At 50.5% G+C, this 12547-nt stretch overlaps 2 protein-coding genes across 5 annotated transcripts; one reads left to right on the forward strand and one right to left on the reverse strand.

The window, feature by feature from the left end:
• Positions 1 to 88: 88 nt before the first annotated feature.
• EME1 (essential meiotic structure-specific endonuclease 1) lies at positions 89 to 6147 on the reverse strand. 3 transcript variants are annotated; one of them, XM_079904551.1, is made up of 9 exons: positions 6110 to 6147; positions 4241 to 5052; positions 4030 to 4157; positions 2533 to 2622; positions 2320 to 2441; positions 1990 to 2116; positions 1637 to 1752; positions 667 to 856; positions 89 to 371 (listed from the first exon to the last, which is right to left on the reverse strand). In XM_079904551.1, exons 2-9 carry the CDS (start codon positions 5025 to 5027, stop codon positions 342 to 344), a joined length of 1590 nt encoding a protein of 529 aa, XP_079760677.1. In that variant the 5' UTR covers positions 5028 to 5052; positions 6110 to 6147; the 3' UTR covers positions 89 to 341. The 3 variants fall into 3 exon arrangements, with proteins under 3 accessions (XP_079760677.1, XP_079760675.1, XP_079760676.1); XM_079904549.1 differs by having other exon boundaries at positions 89 to 420; XM_079904550.1 differs by having other exon boundaries at positions 89 to 420; positions 6083 to 6139.
• Positions 6148 to 6185: 38 nt separating this feature from the next.
• On the forward strand, positions 6186 to 11859 carry MRPL27 (mitochondrial ribosomal protein L27). 2 transcript variants are annotated; one of them, XM_079904687.1, is made up of 4 exons: positions 6186 to 6253; positions 8328 to 8459; positions 8873 to 8940; positions 10688 to 11859. In XM_079904687.1, exons 1-4 carry the CDS (start codon positions 6214 to 6216, stop codon positions 10892 to 10894), a joined length of 447 nt encoding a protein of 148 aa, XP_079760813.1. In that variant the 5' UTR covers positions 6186 to 6213; the 3' UTR covers positions 10895 to 11859. The 2 variants fall into 2 exon arrangements, with proteins under 2 accessions (XP_079760813.1, XP_079760812.1); XM_079904686.1 differs by having other exon boundaries at positions 6208 to 6331.
• The last annotated feature ends 688 nt before the right edge of the window (positions 11860 to 12547 follow it).

The following is a 12547-nucleotide window of genomic DNA, read 5'->3' on the forward strand; positions in this document are numbered from 1 at the left end:
GGGTGGTTTGTACGTGGCAGTTGACTTGCTGGGAGAGGAAGGCAAATGTGAGCATCTCAGCCTCTGCCCCAAGCTGACAGGTAGGGACACTATCGCAAACAGCGACGCCCAGGAAAGCCTGTTGTGGGCAGGACCCAGGCTGTGCTGCAGGAGATGCTTCTGATCCCTGCACTGTAGTCATGCTCTGAGGTCGGGGGGCTGGGGTGGAAATCAGCTTTTCATCCCTGTCCCTGAGGGCTGGCATCAGTCTGCACTGTCTAAAGAGAGATCTGGCTGCAAAGCGGTCATCTGAAGGTAGATACGCCTGGAGAGCTCTGGTCCAAGACGGCGGGAGGTGGCTGTCACACCTTCCCCACGGCGCACCTGTATGTCTGCAAGCAAATTCTGGCGTTCTTGCTCAGAAAAACACCGCTTATAAGCCTGAAAGTGGTAAATGACCTGTTAATACCATACCACCCACGGTCATTCCTCATCTGTGAATAAGGGACGGGAAGCTTGGGTTGGGGGATGAGAACCGTCCTCCCTCCCTGGTCAGTGTTGACTCTGATCTCAGACCCGCACTGTTGACTTACAAGGCATTCCTGGGCCCTCACCAGTGCTGTCCATGGAAACTGGGAGTCCACTAAGGCCACAGTGCACTGGGCAGTGACCCCTGGAACGGCATACCTGGATCAGGAGCTGTGGGGAGGGGTAGGCGTCCACAACGGCACTGGCCATTTCCAGGCTGACTCGGTTCAGCTGCTGAATCTGTCTCCTCCAGACCACTGCAAGCCCCCTGCCAGAGCGGTCCACCTTTGCCCCTCCAGCCCAGTCACTCTCCGGGCAGAAGGAGAAACTAGCTTGATCTCGGAGCTTCCTGCAAACAGCACAGTTGAGCTGCAAGTCGCATGTTACTGTGCTGCACCTGTCCCCTTACCTAGGAACTTAAAAACCCTCCACTGACATGGGAAGAGGTGGGAATGATGTTCTACCTGGCCAATTTGAATGCTCATTCTGTCCCCTAGCAGTGCTAGTTGCCGATTCCCGTAAAAATGACATCTATTCATCAAAAAAGAAGTTACCGGGAAAGTACGAGGCTCTTGCTTGCATTGAGATTGGGGTATCTTGATCGGGGAGGCAGTGTGCATGGAGGTTAGCGCAGAGCACTGGGTATCAGGCAATTTGGAGTCTAGTTTTGGTTCTTCTGATTTGCTAGGAACTTTGACAAGTCGGTCTCTTTAGGCCTCAGTTCCCTCAGGTATAAAATGAGGGACTTGGATTGGATTGTCTCTGAGGAATCACTGATTTTAAATTCTATGAACAGCCCTTGAGCTAAGTAGGCTAAAAAATTGTTTTACAAGGGCTTGTTTCATTGTGACCTGACCTGCAATGACTTCTGGTAAGCTGGCCCACTGATAACCCAGTACCAACCTGCAGAACACAAACTTACACATAAGCTACAGGAGAACATTTTAAAGGGACTGAGCTTGGAGGCTCTTTCCAAGAATTCCCAGGGTTAGGTCAACTCCTTCTGCCTCAAACTTGAGTGACAACGGGCTAGCAGCAGATTTCAGGGGAAAGGGACATCATCTTTGGGTACCAGAACCACTGTAAAAGACAAGGCCAAGCAACCGAGCCAGGACCTGGGGGCACTCACTTGAAGGGCGCCTCAGCCACAGCCTTTGTGAACGCGCACGCCAAGTCGGCCAGCTCCTTCCAGCTCTGCACGATTCGAGCCTGGGCTTCTGTGTGTAGCTGCAGATCTACCAATGCCTAGAAACCCCAAAGCACATGGACTGGAACGGTATGCAGAGGGTAGTTTGAAACGGTTCTCCTCTCACCGTTCACTGAAGCTGCACCCCAGCCCCTTGGCTCCCCGTTTGGCCCCTTCTCTCCTACTTAGTGCCGAGGTAGAAAGTCGTGTCCAGCAGGCATTTTACTCTTTATCATGGTGAATCGGGTTAGATGACAGTGGGCAGCCACGATGACTCAGGCAACAGAAGTTCTTACCTCTTCCATGTCTACCCTGGTCACCACAGCCGCTGTGCTGGCCTCCGGTTGTCTCTGCTTCTCCTTCTCCTTGGCCTGTTCTCCATTTGCCACCCCCTGTTTCCTTCTCCTTGGAGGATTCGGAGCCCTGGAGCAGGGAAGGAAATCAAAGAGCGGCAGCTCCAGGCCGAGCTCGGGCAGAAGAGGTGTGAGAAGATCGGACCAGAGAGTCCCACAGGGCTAGGAGGGATGCTATTTTGCAGAGGGACCCAGATCTGGGATGAATAAATTCACCCCCGTTGGCCTAAGAGCCGTCCCTTTTAATGCTAAGTCTCGAGGACAAATCCAAACCTGAAGCATTTCTCCAGATCCACAATCACCAGTGACAGAGCTTTCCCAGCTGTCCTTGCTGTGATGTCAGTTACAAAGCTCCGAAGCGTTTCCTTCCCTTCCTTGGTGCTGCCCAGACTCCCCTGCGTGAAGGGGCAGAAATGCATGCGTGCCTGCTCCCTGCAGTCAGCCCTCCGCCCCAGCCTCAGCGCCTACCCCTCTGGCTGTGCCCACCTGCTTGAAGTTGTAGATCATGGACACAAACGCCTCTGCCAGGAGCAGCACCAGAACCATCGGCTCCTCCACCCAGTCCTCCTCTCCATCCTGTCAAAGGGCGTGGAACCCGGCAGAGGGAGGCAGGTCAGCAGGTGCTTAGCACCTGCGAGAGAGACCCAGGCCTTCTGGGTGAATGACTTCATCCCCATCAGCCTAGTCCACTTTTTTTTTTTTTGCGGTACGCGGGCCTCTCCCAGTGCGGAGCACAGGCTCCGGACGCGCAGGCTCAGCAGCCATGCCTCACGGGCCCAGCCGCTCTGCAGCATGTGGGATCTTCCCGGACCGGGGCACGAACCCGTGTCCCCTGCATCGGCAGGCGGACTCTCAACCACTGCGCCACCAGGGAAGCCCAGCCTAGTCCACTTTGCATTATCATTTTTCTTCTGGAATGAAGTCATGGTGGCAAGAAATAGTAACCCATAATCCCGTCCTTCCCAGTCCTCAACTGTTCAGCCTCAGTGCACGGCACCTCTGAGGCAGTGAGTAAGAAAGGAGCATTAGTGAGTTGAAACGGACTGAGAAGTAACTGCCAATATTTCTCTGCATTCTGAATAGGGGAATGGAGTGAAGGAAACTCTTCCAAAGGATTTGGAACAAATAAGTAACTTGGGCTTTGAGGGTAGATGCTAAGCTGAGTGGCCCTTACACATAGGTTTTGTGTGACAAAGATAAGAATCACCAAGGAAACTTCAGTCTGTGAGAGCACCTCTTCGTCGCCATACTAGGGCATAATCAAACACAGCCAGGGCCGCGTCACGGTCCACAATCCTACAGCAGTACAGTATTACAGAGTAGCCGTGAGCAGGGCTTGTGCGGAGTTTTCTGATTAGGTCCCTATAAGCAAAAGCCAAGACCCATAATATTGCAAAGCACAGGTGGGAGGAGCTCTGGGTTCTAGTCCCTCCCCCCCCCCCCCCCCCCAGCCACTACTCAGCTGTGATCCTTAACAAGGCTTTCAACTTCTCAGGGCCTCAGTTTCCCCACCTGTGATGTGGGGATAAGAATTTCTTCCTTATAGGATGACTGCGACAGAAACGGGCGATTCCCCCCCACCCCCCAAGGGGCGTTTGGCAATATCTGGAGACATTTTCAATTGTCACAAGTGGGACAGGTACTGTTGGCAGCTACCAGGTAGATGCTAAACATCCTACAAGGCACAGGACAGCCCAGCACAACAGGGAATTAACCAATCCAAAATGGCAGCTGTACCCGAGGTGGAGAAACCAAGTTAAAGCCGTTATCGTCCTGAGGTACGGCGCTGTCCCTTATAGTTTCCTTGCACCCTGCCCACACCGTGGGAAACAGCCCCTTTACTAAATCCTCCTCAAGTTATACTCAGCTGAGCGTGCTACCTGCTTTCCTGCTGGAGCCCTGACTGATGATATATCCTTTAGAGTAAAAGCATATTTATCCTGTAACTCTACGGAGGAGAGACAGCAGCCAGAAAACCCCTACCTCAGTGGACCCAGCCCTTCTCCTCCACGTGATGCTGCAAGGCACGGCCGGCGCCTCAATCACACAGCAGCACTCCATGGACTGGAGTGCTCCGAGGAGCTGGCCCCCACCTTCCATCTGTAAGAGCACTGCAACAGATGGGAAAGGGGCTGTCAGTGGGGCCCAGAAAGCAGTTCACCCAGCATGAGGTAAAGAAAGATGCCTGCAGGACCTGGATCCAGCAGCACAACGATATGCTTCAAGCATTCCTCTGGCCTCTGAGCTTTCAGCCTGTTAACCAGGGCTGCCTTCTTCTTCCTTTCCTGTTGCCTCTGGGTGCTTTCCTTTCGGCCTGCTTGTCCCCGCTGCTGGCGTCCCTGTGAGCCTCTCCTCTGGACCTTCTGATGATGCTTGGTTCTCTTCTGAGGCGGGGGTACCTCAGCACTTGTTTTAGTTACTGTCACGCCATTGCTCTGGACAGAGCAGGTAGTTGGGTAGGCTGGCGGCTCATGGCTTGGACTGTCTACCACAGGGTCCTTGTTACTCGACACACACCTCTCTGAGGTGTCACAGAGAGGAATATCACGGATCTTTGTGAAGGGCTGGTTTTGCCAGTCACGTGATGCTCCTTCATTATTTTGATGATCTAAAACCCTTTTAACTGGGGAGCTGGAGTCCTCAGGGCTCAGCTGCTTGTGGGTCAAAAACTTACAAGTAAGTCTCTCAGCCAGGGGAGCAAATTCTTCCTCATCCTCACTTCCACTGCTGAGCACCCTGACTGGCTCTGTTCGTGTGACAGTTTCAGCTGTCTCTGGAACAGGTGGTGGATCTCTCAATTTTGGTGATGGAGGACAGGAGGCCTCAGAATCTGAGATGTCAACCACTACAATCTTCTCCTCCTTCTGAGGCTGCCTCCTCTTTGTTGAAGATGGTTCCTTCTTCAGAAAGGCAAATGTTGGCAACTCCTCAGACTCACTCTCACTGGAATCCAGTGAGAGTGATGACTTCTCTACAGCCATCAATATGTGCTATCAGATTAATTCCCTAAAAAGAAAAGAGAGATGAGACATAGACTGTAGCACTGAATTCAGTCCACTTGATGTGTTCTATGGCCAAGCTTTAAGGAAATAAATGATACACAGAGAAAGAGGATATGGTCCCAACACGGTCAATCTGGAACTCAACAGCTATGTCTGTAGTCTAACAGGAAACCTTCTCAAATCCTTTCTAGGTCAAGGTGAGGTTTAAACAAAGGGGAGGTTACTATTAAAAAATGTTAATGAGGTACGAACAAGACTCAACACAACCTCTTTGCTGACCTCTGCATGTAAAATGGAGATACCAAGAGTCACGCTTTTTTAGCTGAGTATGTGAATTTTGTGACTGCCTTCTTAGCAAAATATTTTCAAGGTTCATTTATGTTGTAGCATGTGTCAGTACTTAATTGCTTTTTATGATTGAATAACACCTCACCGTATAGATATGCCACATTTTGTTTGTCCATTCATCATCGGGTGGACGTTCTGTTTGACTCCATTTTGGGCCATTTTGAATGAATAATGCTGCCATGAACATTCATGTCCTAGTTTTTGTGGGGATGTTTTCAATTCTCTTGCAGACAGATCTAGGATTGCCAATTGCTGGGTCGTGCACAAGAGTCATTCTCTGAACAGATATTCACTAACACTGTAGGTGTGACCCGAGATGAGCCAGGTAACCTCTCTGGGCCTCTCTTTTTGAGTAAAATAGGGATAATAACATTACCTACTTTACAAGATTGTAAGTAGTTTAAAAAAAGAAAAAGCATGCATCTACAGAGCTTAGTACAGTATCTGGTACGCAGGAAGCGCTCAGTAAAGTAAGCTGAACGACTAGGGAGACCTCAGCCCTGTCCCCGCACGGGCCTCGGTAGATTCTGGCAAAATGCGGGGGTCGGACAAGCGGGCCCCTGCTGCGCGGGCTCCAAGCCTCTCCCGCCAACAGGGCGGGCGACTCGCCCACGCACCGCGGCAGAAGCGCCGGACGCCCCGGCCACCGAGCCTCTGCAGCGCTGAGCTCAGGAAGTAAGCCCTACCCGGTTCGCCCGCCCGGCAGCGCTCACCAGCAACTTCTCGCGTCACTCTTTCATCCGCCACGCATGACCCGGAAATAGATCTCCGGTAGCGGAAGCAGATTTCTCAGGCCGGAAGCGAGTGTAAAGCCAACATGGCGTTAGCTGTGCTGTCGCACAGGACGCGGACAGCTGGTAAACGGCCGCCGTGGCGGTCGCCGGGAGAGGGGTGGAGGCGGAGTGGAGACCTTGCAGGGATCTGGGGGCTTGGAGGTCGTTCCCCACGGATGACCCTGGGGGCGGGAGGGGACTGGGGGGAGTGTGCGGGGCCCACGAGGTTTGAGGGGTAGTCACTGGTCGTGTGACAGCTAGGGCGCGGGGAACGTGACCTTTCCCTGCCAGGCGTGCAAATACAGCTTCCCTAGGGGTGGGTGACGGTTCTCCGCTTCCCCTGTCTCGGTTTGTTTGGGTCCCATTATCTACAAAAATGGGCTACTGCTTTTGGCACATAGGCGCGCAAAAAGTTAATCAGTTCATTCAGCAGATTGAGGTCTTTGTGCCAGACACTGTGGTAGGTGTTGAGGATCTCAGCAGAGAAGATGAAGACATAGTCTCTACCCGCAGGACGGTTACTTCTAATAGATAAGCACGTAAATAGTTGTGAATTGTTGCAACTACTGTGACAGAAAGGGAAAAATGTGCCTGTGTCTTTTTTTTAGGTTGGGTGGTCAGGGAAGCCCTCTGAGGAGGTAACATGTAAGTTAAGACCTAAAGGATGACCGGAGGCCTGGCTTTGTAAGAGAGTGAGGGGCAAGAGAATGACTCGACCCAATTTTCCATTTTGAGAAGCAAACTATTGCTCTTATGTGAATTTAAAGGGAGTAGGAGTGGTAAATGAGGAAACCAGACGGGAAGCAGTAATGGTAGCCCTGAGGAGAGATGATTTAGTCAGGGTGTTAGTGTCAGTGAACTTGGAGGGAAATGGGTGGATTTGAAATCCGTTTTGGAAATAGGATCCACAGAGCTTGCTGGTGAACTGGATATGTGAGATCAGCAAAGGGAAGGAATCTGCAGTGACTCTTTGGTTTCTGCCTGAGCAGCTGTGTAAGTGGTAGCATCATTTACTTTGAGGAGGATGGGGAATAGGGTGAAGGGCAAAGATTCGTGAGTGAGGTAAGTTAGGTAAAGCAAAGTCCAGTTCCTGAAATTGAGTGAATAAATGAATAGGTGTTTAAAGGTAGGTAGATCCTGGTGCTGGTCATTTCACGTGTTGTCTCTGTAAGTCCTCATCTCTGGTCCTTTGCCCCAGCTAGTCTCTGTTCTCATTAAAACTTCAGAAACCTAGGTTTTAGGAACTCTGAACCTATAGACTCCAGGACCCACAAGCCTTCTGTAAAGACTCTGGCATGACCCTGATTAACCATAGCTGTATCTGGAGACCTGAATGCTGGGACTGCCATTCCTGGGCTTGTCATATAGCACAGGGCTTCCATCCTGGTCATTATGAATTTTAGTTCACTTTCCCTTTTAAAATAAATACCACTGGGCACTTTGGAATGAGTCTGGAGAGGTCAGATTAACAAGGGCAGGGTGTCAGTCTTCTTGGTTGGACCTGTGCTTGATGGACTTGCCGAACAGAGAAAGGGCCCAGCCTTCTGAAATGGACAGGAGCCTGCGGGAGTCACCCTCACAGAGGCTGCCCTTTTTGTTTACAAGTATCTGATGTGCAGTGGATGGGTGATGGCTAAGAAAGTGGTGGGTGAGGTCAAAGCAGGAGCCTGTCTCTGGGTGTCCTGTTGCTGGGCTCTGTGGTCTGGCCCCTCCACAGTGCGTTGAGCCTTGAGGGCATAATGGTGAGTGAGGCTGAAACAGGCAGCTCTGTGGTGTCCTCTTGCTGGCTTCTGTTTCTGTGGTTTTGTTTCTCTTCAATAGGACTGGATGTGTCAGGACCAAGGGCACATGGTGTTTATTTTTTTTCCAATAATATTTTACTCCCTCCCCTCAACCCTAGGCCACACACAGACAGCTCATGTAGTGCTTGCTTACACCATGGACAATACAAGAATGACTTATCCCCTGTCGTGGGGGAAGACCAAGGACCTCAGACACTCCCCGAAACCCACAAAGTCAAGTTCTGCTCACACATCTTCCTCACCTCCCCTGACACTGCCCCCTGCCACCTCTCAGCTTAGCAAATGACCCATTGAGGCAGAGAAAGAGTCTGATAGGGAGCCGCTCTGTTTGAACAACATTTCTGTTCTCTCTGCAGTTACCGCCCTGCTGAGCCCCCCTCAGGCTACAGCTCTTGCCGTCAGATATGCATCCAAAAAGACAGGCGGCAGCTCTAAGAACCTCGGTGGAAAGTCACCAGGCAAACGCTTTGGCATCAAGAAAATGGAGGGTAAGGGTGTGACCTGGCTTCCACTTTCCACTTAGCACCCTACCCTGCTGTCCTGGCGTTCCTTTGAAGAGCGGGCAAAGCACACAAGTGCCCTGTCCTGTACTCTCCATTTTGTTCACCAGAACATTTAGTTCCAAATTGAAGAAACAGATAAGACCTGAGGCAGGGTGGAGGGGCTGAGGAAGAGCAGATACGTGGGAACCTTGGCCATGCGACTGGAGAGGAGGCTGCCGGGTGGGAGACAGGGGCTCCTTGTGTCAGACTGGGAGTTGGTCTTATCCAGGGGCAGACTTAGAAGTTGGTATGTAGCATTTGGGCCAGGAAGGCGAGGGCTGCCATGGTTTCTTAGCAGTTCGCTGTGTTACCTCATCGTGGGGGCCCAAAGGTAGCACACATGTGGACTTCTCTTCTAGGTCACTATGTTCATGCTGGCAACATCCTTGCGACTCAGCGCCACTTCCGCTGGCACCCAGGTGCCCATGTGAGTTGCTCTGTCCCCCCCCACCCCCGTTTCTTCTTCACCTCTCCATGCTCCTGAGCATAGTAATTGTAACAGTTGCAGTTATTGGGTGCTTACCAAATGCCAAGTGTCATGCTGATTCCTGGGCCTGCATTATCGTTTCATCCTTACCCCATCGCTAGGGTAGGTAGGTGTCATCTCTGTTTTACAGGTAGGATGCCAGGAACTTAGAAGAGGGGGGTGTGTAGTGACAGAGCTAGGATTTGAACCAGGTCTGCTTGACTCCCAAATCACTTTTTCGCTTTGGTAATAGCATTAGCTTGGTTCTCTGGGGTCTCCTTTCTAACCCCCAGTTCTTGGAAGAGGATATTTCTAGTGATTTAAGATATTTTTTTAATCTTGGGAAACTAATTTCAATTTATTCATTTTTTATTTTTAAGAATTCCTCCTTTGATTAAAGTTATTAGATGGCTGAAAGATAACTTGAATTTAATAAAATAGAATTCAGTTTGTGGGCCAGAAATTAGGTCCATACCAGGCAGGGATTTCAGTTTCAGCAAGTTGGTATTACTTGCTGAGGTAGGAAAGTTCTTTAACACAGATCTGTACTATATTCTTTACATTATTTAAAATATTAGTTTAGTTTCCTCTGTAATCAATTTCCTTCTGCCTTCTTACCTCTTTTTTGGCAATTTTAGTAGGCACAGAAAGACTGATAGTAACCTATAATTATTTCAAAAATGCTAATTTGTATGTGAATTGATTGTATGTGTAGTAGCTTTATTTTTTTTAGAACTTGAGACATGCAGTATGTGGCTGTGGTAATTCTTCAGACTTAATAAAATAATGACAACGATAATAAAAACTAATATGTTGTGACCTGGGCAGTATTCTAAGCTCTTTCTGATTATTAACTCATGCAATCCTCAAGATGACCCTATGAAATAGTTAATATTTATCTCCATTTTGCAGATGAAAAAAGTGAGATACAGTGAAGTAAATTAACTTGCCCAGATCACACAATAGTAAGTAGTAGTGCTGGGATTTGGACCAGTCTGTTCGTTTAGTCAGAGAGATATTGAATAATACTGGGTAAAAATTGCCACACATGCAATCTCAAGTTCTAAAAGAAAAAAGCTATGACATGTATAGTTAAAAAAAAAAGAAAAGAAATATGTAATACACAGTTTATTTCATCTCTTTGCTCATATTTCTCTCCTGAACATCAGGGTTAGCGATAGTACCTACTTCACAAGGTGAGAATCAAGTGAGTTAATGTATATAATAGGGCTTGGAACAGTGCTTACACACAGTAAGTGTGACGTAAGTATCAGCTGATATCATTTTGTTTAATTAGTGTATGCATTATCCATATAGCGTTGAGCCTAAACTTTATAGATCACCATATAGATGAAAATGTATATCAGACTAGTGTTGTGTTAAGCCTCAGTGAAGCAAACTCCCAGGAGCAGTGGTTAGAGACATTTTCCCGGGCCTGGTTTGGGCATCTATCCAGCGTGGCTTCTGGCCAGCTGCACAGATATGGGTCCAGGTATCAGCCCTGAGTAACCACCACGATTGGCTGTTGTAGTTTTCTTTTCCCGCCTTTGTGATGGAGTAATTACCAAGCAGTGGGAAAGGGAACCTGAGGTGGAGCTTTCTGAATCCTCCCCTTTGGCCCCAGGGCCTGAATCTTTGTGAAGAGTCTATCCTAGAATCCTGGGATGGACCCCCTGACTGTCCAGCTGACCAGGTCTGTGTGTTGCAGGTGGGGCTGGGGAAGAAGAAGTACCTGTATGCTCTGGAGGAGGGGATAGTCCACTACACTAAGGAGGTCTACGTGCCCAGTCCCAGCAACTCCGAGGCTGTGGATCTGGTCACCAGGCTGCCCGAGGGGGCTGTGCTCTACAAGACTTTTGTCCACGTGGTTCCTGCCAAGCCTGAGGGCACCTTCAAACTGGTAGCTATGCTTTGACCTCCTGGTTGAGGCCTTTGGACAGAGACTGGAGCCCAGGTGACAGGAGAGGGTGGTACCAGACGTCATCAAGGGTTGGAGTGACGACAGGTCTCAAGGAAGAAGTCTGCTTGGTGGTGACTGCAGGAGACAGGAGACTGTGAAGTGATTGGCTGGGAAGCCCTTTGGGAGACCTGACCTGGGGCCAAAAATAAAGTTAGCCGGAGTCGTGAGTCTCTGCTGTTTGGGGACAAACCTGGATGGAGTGGCTTCCTGATCTGTTATCTGTGTTCTCAAGTGCACACAAGGGGGGGCCTCAGAGCAGGAAAGAGGCCTGTTGGTGCGGAAATGAGAAGAGGGGGCTTCATTTTGAGGAGGGGATCCCTTTAGCACCGTCCCCCGAAGGGTAAGGAAGAGGAGGGCTTATGCTTGAGGGTGTTCCTGCGCCTTCCCCTCCTGGATCCCACAGAGGTCGCTGGGGAAGAGTGGGCGGGGGGCGACCAAGGGGCCAACAGAGGAAGCCAGTGTGGTCATGTTCCTCTCCTGGAGCCACATTCAGAGGGAGCTGGGGCGGCAGCCCCAGAAATGGCCACATGGCAGACCCCTTCCTGCCTCTGTGGGTCCAGAGCGGAGAGGCCCCGTCTGGCCTGGAATACCAGGGTCCTTCCAGTGATGAGGCAGAATGGGTGACAGATGGGCTTCTTCCTGTTACCCAGAGAGACACCTAGCTCTCATTCTTTCCTGATTCTTAGTTTATCTCAAACTGTAAACTGCAGCAAAGAATCTGGCTTTAGGAGTACTCAGTCTGGGCCTAGAGTGAGCTGGGGGCAGGCCTTCGTTGTCAACCCAAGACCTTTAGAAGCTTGGCTTCGAGTGCAAGGGCGAGGAAGGAAGTCTCAGCAGGGGTGGACAGACATCCTGGCTGTTGGAGGCAGGCGATGCTGGCTGCAGCCCCAGAGAGGGCTTGCAGAGTTAGTGCCTTCCTCCCAAGCACTCTTCTTTGTCCTGAAGGCAGGAGCTCCAGGGGTTGAGGGCAGAGAAGTCTAATTCTGGAGGTCTGCCTTGAATTTGTCACCTTGATTCTCAGGGCGTGACCCCAGATTTCTGCCTTGAATTTGTCACCTTGATTCTCAGGGCGTGACCCCTGATTTCCCACCTCCTGCAAAGTGGCCCAGCGTTTGTTGAGGTTCACTTTAGCTTCCTTCCCGTAGGGTCTTGTACCAAGGCCCAGCTCGGGGAGATTGTTGGAAGCGTCTCCATAGGCTCAGCGCTGTCCCTGCCAGTCCCCGCCAGTCCCCGCCAGTCCCCTGGAGAAGTGGGAAGGGGCAAGATGGAAGAGCGTGTTCCCTCCTATAGTGTTTCCCTGAAGGCAGGTGGCTGCTTCCTGGGGTGGGTGAGCAGAGCCATGGTTGGGTGGTAGTGCAGGCAGTGACCTTAGGGCCTCCTCATAGCTGGATGGCAGCTGGGGGAGGTAGAGCAAAGACATTACCCATTCACCCCCATGGAAGCTCTTCTGCCCAGCCTAAATCGCTTCCCTGGACTGGGGTCTGCCATCCTTTCTTCTACCCAAAGAGGTCAAGTGAGGCCTCTAGCTGAATCCTGGGGCTCGCCATCTGTGGTCCTTTCCTTGTCCCAGAGGCTCTGATTAGGCATTTACATACAGTAAAAAAAGTA

This window comes from Stenella coeruleoalba, assembly GCF_951394435.1.
Source record: "Stenella coeruleoalba genome assembly, chromosome: 19".
NCBI lineage: Eukaryota > Metazoa > Chordata > Mammalia > Artiodactyla > Delphinidae > Stenella > Stenella coeruleoalba.

What these genes read in the sequence shown, in the direction of transcription:
- MRPL27 (XM_079904686.1), top strand. Translation starts at nt 6,214, where the DNA reads ATGGCGTTAGCTGTGCTGTCGCACAGGACGCGGACAGCTGGTAAACGG. An exon ending in AGGGATCTGGGGGCTTGGAG is followed by an intron (nt 6,332 to 8,327) that starts GTCGTTCCCCAC and finishes TTCTCTCTGCAG; the next exon opens with TTACCGCCCTGCTGAGCCCC. An exon ending in TGGCATCAAGAAAATGGAGG is followed by an intron (nt 8,460 to 8,872) that starts GTAAGGGTGTGA and finishes CTTCTCTTCTAG; the next exon opens with GTCACTATGTTCATGCTGGC.
- EME1 (XM_079904549.1), bottom strand. Translation starts at nt 5,027, where the DNA reads ATGGCTGTAGAGAAGTCATCACTCTCACTGGATTCCAGTGAGAGTGAG. An exon ending in GATCTGGAGAAATGCTTCAG is followed by an intron (nt 2,117 to 2,319) that starts GTTTGGATTTGT and finishes TCCCTGCTCCAG; the next exon opens with GGCTCCGAATCCTCCAAGGA. An exon ending in CCCCACAGCTCCTGATCCAG is followed by an intron (nt 421 to 666) that starts GTATGCCGTTCC and finishes TACCACTTTCAG; the next exon opens with GCTTATAAGCGGTGTTTTTC.